Source organism: Anolis sagrei, chromosome 11 (genome assembly GCF_037176765.1).
Source record: "Anolis sagrei isolate rAnoSag1 chromosome 11, rAnoSag1.mat, whole genome shotgun sequence".
Lineage (NCBI taxonomy): Eukaryota > Metazoa > Chordata > Lepidosauria > Squamata > Dactyloidae > Anolis > Anolis sagrei.
In genome coordinates, this window is record NC_090031.1 from 34698222 (window position 1) to 34718818 (window position 20597).

At 44.8% G+C, this 20597-nt stretch overlaps 2 protein-coding genes across 4 annotated transcripts in view; both read left to right on the top strand.

Moving 5' to 3' along the window:
• The first annotated feature begins 4413 nt into the window (after positions 1–4413).
• On the top strand, positions 4414–11772 carry LOC132763296 (dehydrogenase/reductase SDR family member 13). The gene is made up of 5 exons (XM_060756676.2): positions 4414–4630; positions 6993–7111; positions 8178–8301; positions 9559–9870; positions 11249–11772. The coding sequence occupies exons 1-5, from the start codon at positions 4495–4497 to the stop codon at positions 11509–11511; spliced, it is 954 nt and encodes a 317-aa protein (XP_060612659.2). The 5' UTR covers positions 4414–4494; the 3' UTR covers positions 11512–11772.
• An 8052-nt stretch (positions 11773–19824) lies between these two features.
• FLOT2 (flotillin 2) overlaps positions 19825–20597 on the top strand; it is a 58717-nt gene continuing 57944 nt past the window's right edge. For all 3 annotated transcript variants that reach the window (XM_067472200.1, XM_060756672.2, XM_060756671.2), the window contains exon 1: positions 19825–20092. In XM_067472200.1, coding sequence (XP_067328301.1) covers positions 19825–20092 — 268 coding nt within the window. The remainder of the gene's footprint in view (positions 20093–20597) is intronic.

A 20597-nucleotide genomic window follows, 5' to 3' on the forward strand; every position in this document is an offset into this window, starting at 1 on the left:
GTTTGGGCATATTGAGTATTCATGCCATGTTTGGTCCCGATCCATCATTGTTTGAGTCCACAGTGCTCTCTGGATGTAGGTGAACCACAACTCCCAAACTCAAAGTCAATGCCCAACAAACCCTTTCAGTATTTTCTGTTGTTCATGGAAGTCCTGTGTGTCAAGTTTGGTTCAATTCCATCGTTGGTGGAGTTAAGAATGCTTATTCATTGTAGGTGAACTATAAATCCCAGCAACTACAACTCCCAAATGCCAATGTCTATTTTCCCCAAAATTCATCAGTGTTAACATTTGGGCATATTGAGTATCCGTGCCTAGTCTGGTCTACATCTGTCATTGTCTGAGTCCACAGCATTCTCTGGATGTAGGTGAACTACAACTCCCATACTCAAAGTCAATGCCCACCAAACCCTTTCAGTATTTTCTGCTGTTTATGGGAGTCCTGTGTGCCAAGTTTGACCCAATCCCATCATTGGTGGAGTTCATAATGCTCTTTCATTGTAGGTGAACTATAAATCCCAGGAAGTACAACTCCCAAATGATGAAATCAATCTGTGTGCCAAGTTTGACCCAATCCCATCATTGGTGGAGTTCATAATGCTCTTTCATTGTAGGTGAACTATAAATCCCAGGAACTACAACTCCCAAATGATGAAATCAATCTGAGTGCCAAGTTTGACCCAATCCCATCGTTGGTGGAGTTCATAATGCTCTTTCATGGTAGGTGAACTATAAATCATAGAATCATAGAATCATAGAATCATAGAATCATAGAGTTGGAAGAGACCTCCTGGGCCATCCAGTCCAACCCCATTCTGCCAAGAAGCAGGAATATTGCATTCAAATCACCCCTGACAAATGGCCATCCAGCCTCTGCTTAAAAGCTTCCAAAGAAGGAGCCTCCACCACACTCCGGGGCAGAGAGTTCCACTGCTGAACGGCTCTCACAGTCAGGAAGTTCTTCCTAATGTTCAGATGGAATCTCCTCTCTTGTAGTTTGAAGCCATTGTTCCGTGTCCTAGTCTCCAAGGAAGCAGAAAACAAGCTTGCTCCCTCCTCCCTGTGGCTTCCTCTCACATATTTATACATGGCTATCATATCTCCTCTCAGCCTTCTCTTCTTCAGGCTAAACATGCCCAGTTCCCTAAGCCGCTCCTCATAGGGCTTGTTCTCCAGACCCTTGATCATTTTAGTCGCCCTCCTCTGGACACATTCCAGCTTGTCAATATCTCTCTTGAATTGTGGTGCCCAGAATGGGACACAATATTCCAGATGTGGTCTAACCAAGGCAGAATAGAGGGGTAGCATTACTTCCTTAGATCTAGACACTATGCTTCTATTGATGCAGGCCAAAATCCCATTGGCTTTTTTTGCTGCCACATCACATTGTTGGCTCATGTTTAACTTGTTGTCCACGAGGACTCCAAGATCTTTTTCACACGTACTGCTCTCGAGCCAGGCGTCCCCCATTCTGTATCTTTGCATTTCATTTTTTCTGCCAAAGTGGAGTATCTTGCATTTGTCACTGTTGAACTTCATTTTGTTAGTTTTGGCCCATCTCTCTAATCTGTCAAGGTCGTTTTGAATTCTGCTCCTGTCCTCTGGACTATTGGCTATCCCTCCCAATTTGGTGTCGTCTGCAAACTTGATGATCCTGCCTTCTCGCCCTTCATCTAAGTCATTAATAAAGATGTTGAACAGGACCGGGCCCAGGACGGAGCCCTGCGGCACTCCGCTCGTCACTTCTTTCCAAGATGAAGAGGAAGCATTAGTGAGCACCCTCTGGGTTCGTCCATTTAACCAATTACAGATCCACCTCACCGTAGTTTTGCCTAGCCCACATTGGACTAGTTTCCTTGCCAGAAGGTCATGGGGGACCTTGTCGAAGGCCTTACTGAAATCCAGGTACGCTCCATCCACGGCATTCCCCGCATCTACCCAGCTTGTAGCTCTATCGAAGAAAGAGATCAGATTAGTCTGGCATGACTTGTTTTTGATAAATCCATGTTGACTATTAGCGATGACTGCATTTGTTTCTAAGTGTTTGCAGACCACTTCCTTAACAATCTTTTCCAGAATCTTGCCCGGTATCGACGTGAGGCTGACCGGACATTGGTCATTGTTTGGGTCGTCCTTTTTCCCCTTCTTGAAGATTGGGACCACATTGGCCCTCCTCCAATCTGCTGGAACTTCTCCCGTTCTCCAAGAACTCTCAAAGATGGTTGCCAATGGTTCCGAAATGACTTCCGCTAGTTCCTTCAGTACTCTTGGGTGTAGTTGATCTGGCCCTGGGGACTTGAACTCATTAAGAGCGGCCAGGTATTCCTGGACGACTTCTTTCCCAATTTGGGGTTGGATGTCCTCCAATCCCTCATCCACTCCATCTTGCTGAGGTTGAAGACTCTCTTTTTGTGAGAAGACCGAGGCAAAGAAGGCATTAAGTAGTTCTGCCTTTTCCCTATCCCCTGTCAGCATTGCCCCATCTTCTCCTCGAAGAGGTCCTATCGCCTCCTTGTTTTTCCTTTTTCTACTGACATAAGAATAGAAGCCCTTTTTATTGTTTTTAATGTCCCTGGCAAGTCTGAGCTCGTTTTTTGCTTTAGCCTTGCGGACCTTTTCCCTACAGGTGTTTGCTATTTGTTTGAATTCTTCTTTGGTGATTTCTCCCTTTTTCCACTTCTTGTGCATGTCTCTTTTGTGTCTTAGCACAGTTAGAAGTTCTTTGGACATCCATTCTGGCTTCTTTGCACTTGTCCTATTTTTTCTCTTTGTTGGCACGGTTTGCAATTGCGCCTTGAGTATTTCACTCTTGAGAAATTCCCATCCATCCGTAGCTCCCTTGTCTTTTAGTATCTGTGTCCACGGAATGCTGCTCAGCGTTTCCTTCATTTTTTGGAAATCAGCTCTCCTAAAGTCCAAAATGCGGGTTTGACTTGTCTTAGTTTCGGCCTTCCTTTGTACCTCAAATTGCAGGAGCACATGGTCACTTGCCCCTAAGGATCCTACCACTTCGACCGCATCGATCAGGTCCTCCGCATTTGTTAGGATGAGATCAAGAGTAGCCAATCCCCTTGTTGCCTCTTCTACCTTCTGGACCATGAAATTGTCTGCAAGGCAAGCGAGGAATTTGTTGGACCTTGTACTCTTGGCCGAGTTTGTTTTCCAGCAAATATCGGGATAGTTGAAATCGCCCATGACTACTACATCTCTTTTCTGTGCCTGTTTGGTCAACTGTTGGCAGAAGACTTCATCAAGATCTTCCTCCTGGCTTGGGGGTCTGTAGTAGATGCCTACAACGACATCTTTTTGAGTCCCAGTTCCCTTGATTCTTATCCAGATGATTTCAAGCTGGTTTCCCAGATTGCTGTCTTGAATTTCTTGTGCAGCATAAGAGTTTTTGACATATAAGGCTACTCCGCCTCCTCTCCCCTTTGTTCGGTTTCTGTGAAAGAGGTTATACCCCTCGATATCTACATTCCAGCGATAGGAGTCATCCCACCAGGTTTCAGTGATGGCTATGATATCATATTTGTGGTGTTGTGCTAGAAGTTGGAGTTCGTCTTGTTTATTTCCCATGCTCTGTGCATTAGTGTAAAGACATGTGAGCCCCTGGGATCTTCCCTTGAGCTGTTTAATTGGTATTATTGTGCTTTTGGTACGTGGTCCTTGTTGTGTTTGTGCAGCCCTCCGTTTAGCCTTCTGGCGATTCCCAGACATTATGGGTAAAGTAGTGTTCGCAAGGCTGTTGTCCCCCTCCCCCGGTGGACCTAGGAACTACAACTCCCAAATGATGAAATCAATCTGAGTGCCAAGTTTGACCCAATCCCATCATTGGTGGAGTTCATAATGCTCTTTGATTGTAGGTGAACTATAAATCCCAGGAACTACAAGTCCCAAAAGATGAAATCAATTTCCTCCGAACCTCACCAGTATTCAAATATGGCCGTATCGGGTATTTGTGCCAAATTTGGTCCAGAGAATGAAGATACATCCTGCAAATCAGATATTTACAGAACGATTCATAACACTTTGTTGTGAAGTAGCAACGAAAATAATGTTGTAGTTAGAGGTCACCACAACATGATGGTTTTACGGGGTTGCGGCGTTCGGAAGGTTGAGAATCACTGTTCAACGGTCACTTGCAGACCCATTGCCAAGACTTGACCCTTGGAAGACAATCAGGTTCATGGACCTTGAGTGATCGTCTAGCAATTGTCCCTTTTTCCATCTTCTTGGGGGACTTTGGTGGTTGCTCCTTCCTAGGGGATCTGACACTCTTTTCTCTGGATCCAGCGCAGTGCTGCCACCTCCCGTCCAGCCTGGATCTCCTGCTTAGATCTTCAGACCCAACACTGGATCCAGAGGAGAGGCAATGGTTAAATAGAGGAGGAGACTGAAGACCAGAGAGGAGGAGTGAAGGGGCGGAAGGAAGGAAGGAGGAGGAGGAGGCAGCTCTATAAGCTTGCCCAACATCCTCGTAACATCCTATCAGCCATGGCAGTGGCAGCAGAGGCCTTACTGGGACTAGGCATGGGCCTGGGCCTCTATGCCCTGGTCTACCACAACTTTCTCAAAGGGAGACGTTGCAGGAACGAGATCCTTCTCCAGGGCAAGACGGTCCTCCTCACTGGTGAGATCCCTGGGGCAGGAGGGGCAAGCATGCCATCACAACATTTGGAAGAGACCTCAAGGGCCATCTAGTTCAGACCCTTTTTGATAGCACAATCCAAGCACTCCCATCCAGTCTCTGTTTCAAAGCCTCCAGCAGATTCCGAGGCAGAGAGTTCCACTGTTGAACAGCTCTTATTATCGGAAAGTTCTTCCAGATGTTCAGGTGGAACCTCCTTCCCTGTCATTTGAACCCATGGCTCCATTGAGTCCTAGTCAAGCCTGCTGCTTCTTCTCAATTGCATCTTTTCACATATTTATTTACTTATTTACTTTATTTGTATACCGCTGTTCTCAGCCCGTAGGCGACTCACAGCGGTTAACAACAATAGCAGCAAAAATTCAATGCTAGCAACAACAGGATATTTAAAAACAATTAACACAATAACAGATTAAGCAGTTAACACAGTAACCATTCACTGGCGTCTCATAACTGAAAACATGATCCAAACTCGTCATCCATTGTTCCGTTCCTATATTCATTGCACTGCCTATTCAAACGCCTGTTCAGATAACCAGGTTTTCACTTTTCTCCAAAATACCATTAATGATGGAGCCGATCTGATGTCCGTGGGAAGGGCGTTCCACAGCCAAGGGGCCACCACCGAGAAGGCCCTGTCTCGTCCCTGCCAGCCATGCCTGTGTTGCAGGCGGGACCGAGAGCAGGGCCTCCCCGGAAGATCTCAAAGTCCTAGTGGGTTCGTAGGCAGAGATGCGATCGGATAGGTAACTTGGGCCAGAACTGTTTAGGGCTTTATAGGCCAAAGCCAGCACTTTGAATTGTGCCCGGTAGCAAATTGGTAGCCAGTGGAGCTGGCGCAACAGAGGGGTTGTATGTTCCCTGCATGCCGCTCCTGTTAGTATCATGGCTGCCGAACGTTGGACTAGTTGAAGCTTCCGAGCCGTCTTCAAAGGCAACCCCACGTAGAGAGCGTTGCAGTAGTCTAATCGGGATGTAACCAGAGCGTGGACTACTGTGGCCAAGTCAGACTTCCCAAGGTACGGGCGCATATGTCAACATGGTTCTCCTGTCTCTTCTCAACCTTCTGTTCTGAGGCTTTTTAAGCTCCTCCTCAGAGGGATTATTCATGGTCTCCACACTTTCAATCACTGTTAAAGAGCTCGTACGGTCAGGAAGTTCTCCTAGAAGTTCAGGTGGAATCTCCTTCCTTGTCATTTGAACCCATGGCTCCATTGAGTCCTGGTCAAGCTTGCTCCCTCTTCCCAAAGTCATCCTTTCACATATGTCAACATGGTTCTCCTGTCTCCTCTCAACCTTCTCTTCTATGGTTCTTTAAACTCCTCCTCAGAGGGATTATTCATGGTCTCCACGCCTTCGATCCTTTTCTACACTTTCCAGGTTAGAGTCAATATAAATTGTGGGGCCCAGAATTGTGGGGCCCAGAATTGCACACAGGTGAGCCCTATCAAACAGCTCTTACTGTCAGAAGCACTACCAGATGTTCAGGTGGAAACTCCTTCCCAGTCATTTGAACCCATGGCTCCATTGAGTCCTGGTCAAGCCTGCTCCTTCTTCCTTTCCCATATGTCAACATGGTTCTCCTGTCTCCTCACAACCTTCTCTTCTGAGACTCTTTAAGCTCCTTCTCAGAGGGATCATTCATGATCTCCACACCTTTGAACAGCTCTTATGGTCAGAAAGTTCTTCCAGATGTTCAGGTGGAACTTCCTTCTTTGTCATTTGAACCCATGGCTCCATTGAGTCCTAGCCAAGCCTTCTCCTTCTTCCCAATGGCATCATTTCACATATGTAAACATGGTTCTCCTGTCTCCTCTTAACCTTCTCTTCTATGGTTCTTTAAGCTCCTTCTCAGAGGAATCATTCATGGTCTCCATACCTTTGATCACTGTCAAACAGCTCTAAACCTTCTCTTCTGAGGCTCCTCCTCAGAGGGATTATTCGTGGTCTCCACACCTTCAATCCCTTTTGACACCGTCCAGCTTAGTCAATATAAATTGTGTGGCCCAGAATTGGACGCCGTACTCCAGGTGAGACCTGACTAAAGCAAGGTTATCGGGGCACCATGATCTCCCTTGATCTGGACACTAAACACCTTTGGATGCAGCCCAAAATCCCATTTTTTAAGCTTCTTCATACTGTTGGTTCATGTTCAGATAGTTGTCCATGAAAACTCCCAAGATCTCCTTCATATGTGACTCTGTTGTGGAGCCAGGCGTCACAGCCTCTTGAGCCAGAACTGCAGAGAGGACAAGCTGAGCATCAGGAGGAGGCCAGGTCTCACCTTCCAAGCAGGTGTGATGGAGAAGCTGGCTGTGGTCAATTCTCTCTGGACTTTTCACAGGTGGGAACACCGGGATCGGGAAGGCCACTGCGTTGGATCTGGCCCACAGAGGAGCAAGGGTCATCTTGGCTTGTCGCAACAAACAGCGAGGAGAATCGGCCGTCTATGACATCCGGAGGGTGAGGAAATAATTGTTGGGGCGAGTGGGCTTCATTACAAAAGACCCTCCCCATAAATGCACAGCAGAGTAACTTAGCAGCAGCAACGTGACCCAGCACCAGTAACCCAAAGTGATAAAAAGAACATAAACACACAGACCAATAGTATCTCTTCCATAGGAGACTAGCAAAATTATATTGTTGCACTATTTACAAGACAACACAAATAAACTTCTTTATAATTCCTTCATTGCTTCCACGCTGGGCTTCTTTCTTATGCAGATAAACAGCTTCTCTCTCATAGAGCCTCCTCTCACCAAATTTACACAGTACCTTCACATAGTAGCTTTACATATGAGGCCTCCAACCTGGGGCTTCTCACACTCTGAGGCCTTCTCACAGACTAAGGCCTACCTCACACAGAGCCTTCTCTCACAGACTAAGGTCTACCTCACACTGTGAGGCCTCTCACTGACTAAGGCCTACCTCACGCTGTGAAGCCTTCTCTCACAGACTAAGGCCTACATCACACTGTGAAGCCTTCTCTCACAGACTAAGGCCTACCTCACACTGTGAGGCCTTCTCTCACAGACTAAGGCCTACCTCACACAGAGGCTTCTCTCACAGACGAAGGGCTACCTCACACTGTGAGGCCTTCTCTCACAGACTAAGGCCTACCTCACACACAGGCTTCTCTCACAGACTAAAGCCTACCTCACACTGTGAAGCCTTCTCACAGGCTGAGACCTTTCTCCCACTGAGGTTTACCTCAGACTAATTTCTACTAAGCTACAGGAACTCCTGCTTATATCGAACTGCAGCTTTTGCTGAGTCGTTGCACCCATTGAACCCTTTCAGTGCTTGACTCACATTTTTGTAATTAAAAATACCTAGTTAATTTTTAATATTTCTGACAATAATATCCCAGAGTACCGTGTGCATATAATCCTGTGCTGTACTTCCAGATGATTCATTAGGAAAACTTAGATATAGATAGGGATACTCCTCTTTTTGTTTTCTTCTTCTTTCATTTGGAATTATCTACTCACTGGTTTGTGTTGTTGTTGTTGTTGTTGTTTGTACACAGGAGAGCGGGAACAACGAGGTGCTCTTCATGAGCCTGGACTTGGGCAGCCTGCGTTCGGTCCGAGCTTTTGCCGAAGCCTTCTTGCGATCGGAGCCCCGGCTGGACATCCTCATTAACAACGCAGGTCAGAGCTTGGCCTGGAGGTGGGGTTGACCCCAGATCTTCCAAGTGAACTGGTCAGTCCATTGAAGAGCTCCATATCTGGGCAAAGACCTTAGGGATAATACAAGGACATCAGCCATCAGACTTATATCATTGGGTGGTGATGATCCTTGACACAACTTCCTAAGATCTTCAGCTGTAGTGGCCCCATTGTTGGGACTCAGCCACATCCTGCACAAGTCTATAGTCCTCATCAAGGACTTAGGTGGGCAGATGACTTAGTTGGTAGGGAAAGGCATTCCCATATTGGTCTCTCTGTCTGCCTGTCTCCCTATTCTCTCCCTCTATCACCTGATACTTCTCAGGACATGAGTCTCCCATTTTGTTCTTCTCCTGTGAGCATGGAGAGATAAGGTGTCTGCTGTGAGTTAGTGAGTTAGCTCAGTTGCTCTACTGCTGTGCTCAAGAAGCTTCTGTTCTGCTAAACTACCATTTTTACCTGCTGTTGGGGTTCAGCCTGCTCTGTGTGAACCTGAGCCCCAATTTCTGTGTGAACCTGATTCTCTGATTGTATTTCCAACTGAGCAAGCCACTGAATATGTATCTCTCCCTGATAGTGTTGAAACTGTTGTTGATGCTGAGGTCAGTGGCGAGGAAAGTGAAACTGAACAGCCTGATGAAAATGTTTTAGAATCCAGCCGTGATAACTCTCCAGAGGAAACCACACCTGGGTTTTTTAATGAGGACCGAAGGGAACAGATAGCTAGAGACAGGAGTGATTCACAGTTTCCACGAAGGTCAAATAGATTACAAGAGAGACAGGCCCAGGCTTCAAAGTCAAGGGGCGTTTCAAGGAATCGTTTCTTTGGTTTAAGGGGCCTCCTTCCGGGTGTCTCGTTAGATCAAGCAACGTTTTGGACTGCGGCTGTGCCTTGGCAGAATTCCTGTGTTCCATGGCCGGTAATCCCAGAGGCTTCTAGTTTTCAAGTACATGGTTAGTGAGATGCTAACAGGTTCCTGGTTTTTGTACTATGGTTTTTGGAATTTTGCTCAAGCTCAGAGATTTTCCTGACTGCTGTGTTTCCATTGTGGCTTTTTGACTTTGCATTTGCCTTTCTTTTGTAACCAATTTTTCATTAATAAAAAAGGATTGTTTTTCCTACAGTCCAGTGTAGTGGATTTAATCTTATGGTCTCGTTTCCTGATCTGGGATGCAACACCTGCTTTCTCATTTTTGGAATCACCCAACAACACTCACGGGGTCTGTTTTGCCCGACAGGCATTGGCTGCGAAGGCCAGACCGAGGACGGCTTCGATGTGACGTTTCAGGTGAACCACTTGAGCCACTTCCTCCTGACCCACCTCCTCCTGGAGCGGCTCAAGCGCTGCTCACCCAGCCGCATCGTGGTGGTGGCGTCCAACGCACACCGGTCTGGGAAGATGGACTTCCAGAGCATCCATCGGCCGGCGGAGGGGACCGCCCAAGCCTTCCAGTCCTACTGCAACAGCAAGCTGGCCAACATCTTGTTTGTCCGAGAGCTGGCCAACCAGCTGGAAGGAACCGGCGTGACTTGCTATGCTGTTCACCCAGGTTGGTAGCTGGTTTAGGGATCTGTAGGATCCAGTGGCTTCCTTCCCTAAAATTCTCACCAATTTGTGGGCATTTACTCTTGATTCTAAAGCTTCTGGAACATGGCCGCACAGCCCGGAAAACTCACAGCAACCCCATGACTATTATTATGACTATAACTATTATCATCATCACTGTTATTATTTTTACTGTTATACACACACACACACACACATATATATGCTTGTATATATATTAGGCATGGCCAATCCATGGTTCTAAATGGTTCTGAAGTACTTACAAAACTAAGGGGCGCTGGCGCTTTGCTTCCAAAGTGTTGCTAAAGTTCTGGTAGTGAAAATTTCAGAACTCTAACAAAACTTTCAAAAAATTATTTATTGGTAATTTTTATGACAGAACCAATTAGGAACTGCCATTTATAACTGTTGCAACCCAGAGTAGGAAACGAGACCATAAGATAACAATCCACCACACTTGACTGTGGGAAAAAACAATCCCTTTTTATCGATGAAAAATGGTTACAAAATAGAGGAAAATGCAAAGTCAAAAAGCCACAGTAAAATTCAGGAGTCAGGAATATCCATGAATTAGGTCAAAATTCCAAAAAACCTGGTACCTGTTAGCAATTCACTAACCGTACTTGGAGCACTAGAAGCCTCTTGGGATGTAGGCCACGGGAAACAGGGAAATCTGCCAAGGTAATGCCTCAGTCTAAACGATGCCTGATCTAACGAGACAACCCGGCGAAAGGCACTTAAAACTGAAGAAACTGTTTCGTGACACGCCTCCAGGCTTTGAAGCCTGTTTTTCCTTTTCCCTTAATCTGCTTGACCTTCGCAGACTCTGCGATTCACTCCTGTTTTTCCAAATCTGTCCTTTTCTATCCTCATTAAGGAAGCCAAGTGTTAGCTCCTCTGGAGAGCTATCACCGCTTGGGTCTGCAACATTCTCGTCAGAATGTGTAGTTTCACTTTCCAAGCCACTAACCTCAGAATCATTTTCATTACCATCAGGGAGAAATACATTTTCAGTGGCATCAGGAAATACAATCAGAGAACCAGGTTCAGGTTCAGCAATCAGAGAATCAGGTTCAGGTTCACACGCAGGCTGAACCCCAACAATAACGACATTTTTAAAGGTGTGTTAGAATTCTGAAATTTTCGCCACCAGAACTTTAGCAACACTTTAGAAGCAAAGCGCCAGCGCCCCCTAGTTTTGTAAGTACTTCAGAACCATTTAGAACCATGGATTGGCCATACCTTATATATATATATATATGTGTGTGTGTGTGTGTGTGTACTTTGGAACGCACTGTTTGCAAGTTGGGGACGGCCTGTATAGTATCATGTCTTTCCATACCTGTTTGTTGTGTCCACAGGGGTGGTGAACACGGAGCTCTTCCGCCATTCTCCGTCCTGGGCCAAGCCCCTCGTCTTCCTCGTCTCCCGGCTCTTCTTCCGAAGCCCTGCGGACGGGGCCCAGACGTCCGTCTTCTGCGCCACCGAGGAAGGCATCGAGAGGCTCAGCGGGCGCTATTTCGCCGACTGCCGTTTGCGAGACCCCCGTCCTCATGCGCGCGACGATGCCGCGGCCAAGAAGCTGTGGGAATTCAGCCAGGGCTTACTGGGACTTGCCTCGTAAACCTCTTTCCATCTGTCCGTTTTCCGGACGCCGAAAGGAGGCAAATACAAAACTCCGATGGAGTTTCGCGCAACACGTAGGGGCCAACTCTGAGGATTTGCACTGGATCTAGAGTATCTGTTATAGGATATTCCTTCTTAAAAAAAAACACATATGGGATTTGGGAGGCCTTGCTCCGTGTTACCTGTTACCAAAAGGCCTCCGATCTCTGTGAAATGTACGCAAGGGAACAATCTGTATAATAAAATGGATACCGCTCTTGGTCGTGCTTCTTATCATTATCACTATCACCAGTACATTATTATTATTATTATTATTATTATTATTATTATTAGGGGACTTGTGGCGACATCTTATTTGGACGCTCTTTTGGGCCTGCTATTGTTAGAGATCCTAAATTGGGTCTTCTTAGGTCCACATCACGGGAGCACGTAAGGAAGGAGACAGTCCCCCCAAAAAAGATCAAAAAACAAGGTTTATTTTAGTTTCTTCATGAAGAAGACGGACAGCCTGGCAACATACGCAGATGCTACCCTTCAAGTGACTGCCGTGCCCCTCCTCTGTTTCTGCTGACTTTTATACTCAAATAATAGGTCATGGAAAGTACTCTCTTTCCAGCCCCCCTCCCTTGACCTTTTGATGGAAAGTACCTTCTTGTACCTGCAGACTCTGCACTTAACCACAACCTTTGGCTTAACCACAACACAACTTCCTATGTAGGCTTGAACTTTGTATGACCTCTACATGTCACATCTTGTTTCTTAAAAACATTTTCTTCCGTGTTGCTCCTTTTCTACAGAGAAAGGGTATATTTCTCTTTTGCTGTTAATTTCATTCAAAGCCCCTTGCTTAGCATTTGCAAATCTCACTCAAAGAACCTTTCACTATCTCCCTTCAGGCCTTCCTGAATTCAAAATGGTGGCCTTGATCCCAAATGAGTTTTCCTTCCAATATAATTGTCAGAATTATTATTGCCAGTATAATATTGTTAATATTATTATTATTACTGTTTTCTTCTTCATTATTATTATTATTATTATTAGACTAATTGTGACTTTTTTGTGGACTCTTTTGGAGCCTGCTATCTCCCCACAGGCCTTCCTGAATCCAAAATGGCGGTCCTGAGGCCAAATTGGTTTTCTCTCCATTATCATTATCATAATTATTATTGCCAGTATAGTATTATTATTATTTCTTCATTATTATTATTATTATTGGACTAATGGTGACATCGTTTTTGTGGGCTCTTTCGGGGTCTACTCTCTCCTCTCAGGCCTTCCTGAATCCAAAATGGCTGCCCCATGGGCTTGCATGGCCTTCTTGTCCGCTGTTTTATTACCATCACTATTTTCATTCTATTATTATTATTATTATTATTATTATTATTATTATTACCTTGCTAGGCCTCGGCACCCAAAATGGCCGCCCTTGAGGTGAAACGTCAATCTTCATAATTGTTTTCATCATTGCCAACACAATATTACTAGTATCAGAAAAGGCAGTGGGAGGGTTAAGAGAATATGTTGTTATTGTTATTATTATTAGTGGGAGCAAACTTCCATATTGTCAGTGTTTTTGCATTGAGAGCTTCGCTAGGCCTTGGCACCCAAAATGGCTGCCCTTGACGCAAAACCCTCAATAGTTTTAATTATCCTCTCGACAATTGCCAGCACAATATTACTAGTATCAGAAAAGTCAGCGGGAGGGTTAAGATAATGTGTTTGGGGCATTATTGTTATTATTGAAATGGCAGGGAAACAGATTTTGAGGAAAGGAGAGATAATTACCAAGAGACATCCTTTCTGGAGATCAGAAAAGAACGACTTTATTTCCAGCTGGCGACTCTGGTATGGACTCATGTCACAAAAGTAAAACCAGAGCCCCGATCAAGGTGTGGACTGCCCTTTTATAGGTTTCAGAATCAAGCAGACAAAGAACATACTAGTACATACATCTTCATACAATCATCATCATCCCTACGTCATCCTGGCATCATAAGAATATCAGGTTCCAACCTCCAACATGCAAAAACATGTCTCTGTGTCTAGCTGAAGAGCAGGCATTTTGCAGTCATCGATCAAGGGGCCTCCTCTGACCTGTCAAAAGGTGCTTCTCTGTCCTAGCACGGGCTTCTCCAACGGGCTTATCTCTCTTCTGGAATGCATACCCCCCTTCCTCTTCAGCCCCTTTTGGAGACAAGCAGCTTGCTTGCTGTTAGCATTCTTGCTACACAAAGGGAACTAGATTTTCCTATACATTTAAAGTACATATGATTTTTATGCATAAATCAATCAATAAATATCTGTTTTTCCAATATCTCCTCATCAATTCCCCCCTTTAGGTGCTTTTAAGACTTTTTTTCTGGTATTATTATTATTTCTTTCCAGTCTAAATAAGTCTAAATGCACCTACTTCTGTTTTGACAGCAATTTCCTTCCTTTATTCAAAAGCATTTACCTGGGGTTGCTTTCAGAACCTGAATTAATCTGTGTTGCAACCATTGAAAAGACTAGGAGGATTTAAGACTCAATGGTCTGACTTTTGCTCTTATAAGACTAGAGTAGCCAAACTATAGCTTCCTTATTAATCAAAGGCAGACAGAAAAGCAAATTTTACAATTGACTCATAATGCTCATATATCCCAAGTTAGCATTTCTCCCATTATTGATCAAACATACATTTTGCATGCTCATTGAACTAGTTACCAATTCACAAAACTGACACATAAATAAACATATATTACCCACAAAGTTCTCATTCTTCTGGAATCTGGCCGTACGTTGAGTAACCGTTCCTGTGGGTTACAGTAAGGCCTAGCTCCGTCTTCTTTCCTCTCCAGTTGTGGGTCTGACAGTGCGTAGAGCTTAGTCGCTTCCAGGTTATGGACTTAAGCTGCAGTGTCTAGCCCAGTTTTCTCATCCTTCAGCAGGTGCAGATCTGACAGTACGCAGGGCAAGAGCTTCCGGGTTGTCTTGCAGTAATGTCTAGTCTGAATCTTCTTTCTGCCACCTTTCTCCATTTGGTTAGAACAACCACAATCCTGTGTTAATTTAAGCTTTAGTGGGTGTTTTGAATCTAGAATAGCTTGCTAACTGGGAGCAGTTAGACTCAATTCTACTCCGAGGGAGCAAGGTTTGATTTCTGCTACCTTAACTGCACTTGGTGATATAAAAATCACCACATAAGGACCTTTTCATTTGAGTTGCAAAGTTTCTCATTATCACTCTTTAACCCACACCTCATCCCCTGGCTTACACAAACATTAGGGGTTAGGTGTGGGTGTGTCCTGAACTCATTAAGCATTTGCCTTAACTCTTACAGCATTTTCCCAAAGCAACCATTTTCTGTCTCGTTGCCTGGGCCCTTCTCATGCTATTCCCCTTGTGACCTTGGGAGTGAAGGAGAGGGCCTCTCATAAAGCATTGCAAAAAAGAAGACAGTTTAATGGTTCTGGTGGGAATGCATCTAATATGTACCACTGTTACAACTATGGCTTCAAAGAGTACATTTACACAATGCTGAGTACCTGTGGGCTGGCAGTGCCCCTGACACTGAGTGTTTTTGACACAGGTATGACACCTAGCTGAAGCTGCCATTGTCAAGAAAGTGAAGACAATCTATGTTTAACTGTCTTTCTAAGAGCTTAGCTAGTGCCATTTTCCTGAAATGACTCATGAGTTCCTTTTACTACCTCTCATGCCATGGTTCTGGGGACAATTATTTTTCCATCTGAAAAGAGCTCACCAACCAATAGAGTTAGCTAAGTCTATTGCACCATTGTCCTGGGCCCATTGCTGTTCTTCCTTATTATAGGTAGGCTGCACACTGGGATTGGGCAAAGGAAGTAGGATAGCCACCTGGAGAGACATGGCATCTGCTTCTTTGTGGCAGCTGCATCTGCTCTCTGGTTGATTTCTGGCTAAAGGATCCTGCCCTGCCCTGTACATTACAACCACCTGTTTTGGGACCCATACAGCTTCTAAGAAATGCAATATCTTTTTCTGAATGTTTGACTGGTTGGCATGCTGCAGTTAAAAGTCCTCTTTCTTTGTAAAGCACACCATGGACATGTAGTACTGAAAATACATGCTTTGTATCAGTGTATATGTTCAGCTGAACTTCTTGCAATGGAACATCAGCCAAGTCAGGACAACTGGTATAAATTGTGTCCATTTTTCAATACATCTATGATGTTCCTTTTGCAGGAGGGTAGCAAGTTTAAAAGGTAGAGCATTGCTGAACCTTTAATGTAAGGATTCACAACAGTGCCTGATGTTTTTGCATTCTTGAGGTGCTAAGCATTTGGTTTCTTTGAGTTCTAAAAGTCTATGGTTTGAGTTAAATGCCTGTTGCTACATCTTCCTTCTCAGCAACATAACAAGTGAAGGATTTAGTTTACTTCAGGCAGGCATAAACTGCTACTGTCTTCAGCACAGACTTTTATTTGCTGAAGGGCAGCATTTTGCTCTTGTGTCCACTGGAAAGGGCTCTCTTTCGCCCCCCTTTATAACTTGATACAAGAATTTGCCAATTACTTCATAGAGATCCAAATTTCACAGAACTTTGCTGCACCTATGACTTGTATTTGACTTGCTTCCTTGTATTATGGGTTAAGATTTGGCAGATGGCTTGCTTCCACTCCTATGACCCTCTTTTATCTGGAATCCTAAATATTTGACTTCAGTTTTTGCACGGCTGGGTCTAGGAATTGGAGTGTTTCTTCTGACTGACTGACAGGCTCCTGGAATCGGCTGTACTATTTTTGGAGGTATGCATTTGGCTATTCCGGGGGGGTTGTTTTCTGCCCATACCTCAGGAGTTTCAAACTTTCTCTTATTCATTTTTCTCTGAGCCTTTTTAAACTACTAGCAGCCTCCACCATGGGACATGTGAGGTGCAAAGGGCTTGTTATTTTCTAAAGCCATCTTAGCAAAATCATTTTCCTCAAAGAATAATTATTAGACTTTGTTTGCATGGCAAGTCACTTCCCAGCAATTGAACTGGGGGGTTAGGCATATATAGAAAACTGATGGTAACTTCTTTTGTTGCTAGCTGACTTTTTCTTCCTCTTTCTTTCTTGCTTAGGAAAGGATGTAGGCATTGATCTCCAGTGGCTCCCATGAGCTTTATGGCTTTCTGGGTTATGGTGCCACTGGGGTGGTAATAACTGATTTCTTCTGCTCTTATGTCTACTAAAAATGTTTTTTCTTCTTCTTTGGGATCCTAAAGTTAGAACTCTTGACTGACTTGGGTCCTCTGGCCCTCTTCATTGGGGGCATTTGGCCAATCCAATGATGTTTTTCTTCTTCCCCTGGCTGCTCCTGTGCCTCTTGATAGAAGGGCAGCTCTCTGGGTCTTCCTATCTGCAGTCTTTTTCTCTTCCTCTCATCATCTGGGAAGTTTCTCATTCAATGTCCATGATTCTTACAGTTCGGACATTGATTCGGCTCAAGAAGCTGTCCTCTTTTCTAGCTCATACTTCACCCTCTGCTTCGCCCTCTTTTTATTTGCTTCCATTCCCTTAATGCCGCTGATAAGCAAATGGCTTGAGCCTTCATTTGTCACTGCTTATCTTCTCCTTTTGATCTCTATTCACAACCATTCAGCTATGTCTGTTAGAAATGAGTGGCTGTGGACCCAGACGGCATAGAATCTGGGTCATCTATATCATCTGATGGGGAAAGATTCAGGTATCTTCTATGTAGGGACACTGTGGTGTTGGAGGGCTATTCTGGTTTCCTGCTGATGCTGGCTGGAGGGCTGGATTTGCAGGACTTCTGCGGATCTCCCATCATCTCAGTAGAGTAGGGAGGTTAGGCATTTCTTAACCAAAAGAGTGGGACAGGATAGGAGATTTGATCTCATTTATTCCTGCCCAAAATCTAGCTTTGCAAAACTTTTCTCAAAATCTGCTAACATGTACCCTAGCAGGGATTTAAGCTTGCTTCTGAATGACCATCACATATTTTAGACAAACAGACAACTAATACACAAAGAAGGGAAAAGGTATGTGGGACCTAACCACACAACATCTGAACTCTTTCATACAACATACAACATTGATTCACTCATACAGACAATCAATCATACAACAATGTACCTAGGCTTTTCCCAACCTTTTCCTTTTTTTTCCCTCTCTCTAGGCAGTCGGTTTCCCTTTCTGGCACACCCAAAAATCCCAAAAAGTCTACTCGGGACTGCCTTTTCCAGGTTAATTACTCCTGGGTTGGTCACTAGCAAACACAGCTATGACCTGTCCTGACGTCTACACTCTTCTAAATGTTCTTTTTTCACATTCATACTTGCCTGTCCGTCGTTTTCTGCCTCCTCTGGTGAAAGGAAAGAACCCCGTCAGGAGCAGCCGCCCTGCTCCAAGCTTCAAGTGATCCCTGGCATCAAACAGAGACACCCCAGCTGGTAGGGTTCAGTTGTTGGTTGGACACCGGCTTGGCTGACTCCTGAAGGCGTTCCCGATCTCAAAATCTCTCTCTTGGCTTCTCTCTCTCTTGACCTCCTTCAAATCTTCTGCCTGTTACTCCTGGACCTGGCTCGCCAAAATGAAATGGCAGGGAAACAGATTTTGAGGAAAGGAGAGATAATTACCAAGAGACATCCTTTCTGGAGATCAGAAAAGAACGACTTTATTTCCAGCTGGCGACTCTGGTATGGACTCATGTCACAAAAGTAAAACCAGAGCCCCGATCAAGGTGTGGACTGCCCTTTTATAGGTTTCAGAATCAAGCAGACAAAGAACATACTAGTACATACATCTTCATACAATCATCATCATCCCTACGTCATCCTGGCATCATAAGAATATCAGGTTCCAACCTCCAACATGCAAAAACATGTCTCTGTGTCTAGCTGAAGAGCAGGCATTTTGCAGTCATCGATCAAGGGGCCTCCTCTGACCTGTCAAAAGGTGCTTCTCTGTCCTAGCACGGGCTTCTCCAACGGGCTTATCTCTCTTCTGGAATGCATACCCCCCTTCCTCTTCAGCCCCTTTTGGAGACAAGCAGCTTGCTTGCTGTTAGCATTCTTGCTACACAAAGGGAACTAGATTTTCCTATACATTTAAAGTACATATGATTTTTATGCATAAATCAATCAATAAATATCTGTTTTTCCAATATCTCCTCATCATTATTATTATTGGGGGCAAACTTCCACATAGGCAGTGTTTTTGCTTTGAGGGATTCAGTAGGCCTTGGTGCCCAAAATGGCCGCCTTTGAGGCGAAACTTCAACCCTTCTCATGATCGTGCCCATTCAGGGCCAATAAAATATTACTAGTATCAGAAAAGGCAGTGAGATTATAAGAATATGTTTGGGACACTATTATTATTATTATTATTATTGGGGGAGACATTTCGACATGGGCAGTATTGTTTTTGCTTTGAAGGCCTCGCTAGGCCTCAGCGCCCAAAATGGCCACCCTTGAGGTGAAACTTCAACCCTTCTCATGATCATGCCCATTCAGGGCCAATAAAATAACACTAGTATCAGAAAAGGCAGTGGGATTAAGAGAATGTGTTTGGGACATTATTATTATTATTATTATTATTATTGTGGGCAAACTTCCACATAGGCAGTGTTTTTGCTGTGAGAGCCTCGCTAGGCCTCGGCACCCAAAATGGCCGCCCTTGAAGCAAAACTTAAATCCTTCTCATGATGGTCTCCATCATGGCTACTAAACTATCACTAATATCAAAAAAGGCAGTGGGAAGATTGAGAGAATGTGTTTGGGACATTATTATTATTATTATTATTATTATTATTGGGGGAGGCATTTCCACATGGGCAGTATTGTTTTTGCTTTGAAGGCCTCGCTAGGCCTCGGCACTCAAAATGGCCGCCCTTGAGGGGAAATTTCAACCCTCCATCATGGCTAGTAACTATTACTAATATCAAACAAGGCAGCGGGAAGATTGAGAGAATGTGCTTGGGACATTATTATTATTATTATTATTATTATTAATGGGAGCAATACTTCCACATAGGCAGAAGGCCTCGCTAGGCCTTGGCTACTTCCACATTGGCAGTGTTTTGGCTTTGAAGGCCTCGCTAGGCCTCAGCGCCCAAAATGGCCTCCCTTGAGGGGAAATTTCAACCCATCTCATGATTGTGCCCATTCTGGGCCAATACAGTATTACTAGTATCAGAAAAGTCTGCGGGAGGGTTAAGAGAATGTGTTTGGGACATTATTATTATTATTATTATTATTATTATTATTATTATTATTATTGTGGGCGACATTTCCACTCGAGTAGGATTGTTTCTGCCTTGAAGGCCTCACTAGGCCTCGCCGCCCAAGATGGCGCCTCCGAGGCGCGGCCTTTCCCGCTCTTTCCTGGCTGTGGGCCTTCCCTTCCTCCTCCTCCTTGGGAGGGCGTCGCCGGGGCGGAAGGAAGGGAAGGAAGGGAAGGAGGCGGCGGCGGAGGAGGAGCCCTGGCCGCGGCGGATCCTCCGGAACACGAAGGGGACCCGCTGCTTTTCGGCTGGAGCGTCCGTCCCCGGCTCGGAAGGAGGCGCCATGGGCAACTGCCACACGGTGGGCCCCAACGAGGCCCTCGTCGTCTCCGGTAAAGGCAGCCGGGCGGGGTGCGGGGAGAAGCGAAGCAAAGACGGGGCTTCGTGGAAAGGGAACCGGGATCCAGCGAAGGTGGAGGGTGCCTGAGGCCTATGAGGGGAAAATGGGGTCCTAAAATCCATATTGGAATCTCTGATAGACCCAGAAGAGAGGGGAAGGCTTGGATTTATTGATATGTGTATGTCTGTATATGTGATGTGTATATGTATATGTGATATGTATATGTATATGTGTGTGTGTCTTCAGATAAACAAAACATACACCAAGAAGACAGGCCTGTCATCTTGGTGTATGTTTTGTTTATCTGAAGACATAGGCAGATTTACATACACACACAAACACACACACACATTGGTGTATGTTTTGTTTATCCGTGTACACATATACACACACACACACCAAGATATAGTCTCATAGATGCAACCTATATAGGCACAAACCAAGAAGAGAGTCTCAAATATTTACACACACACACATATATAAACACACACCGAAAA

Coding starts and splice junctions, on each gene's coding strand:
- LOC132763296 (XM_060756676.2), top strand. CDS start 4,495: ATGGCAGTGGCAGCAGAGGCCTTACTGGGACTAGGCATGGGCCTGGGC. Junction 4,631..6,992: donor CAAGACGGTCCTCCTCACTG/GTGAGATCCCTG, acceptor GACTTTTCACAG/GTGGGAACACCGGGATCGGG. Junction 9,871..11,248: donor TTGCTATGCTGTTCACCCAG/GTTGGTAGCTGG, acceptor TTGTGTCCACAG/GGGTGGTGAACACGGAGCTC.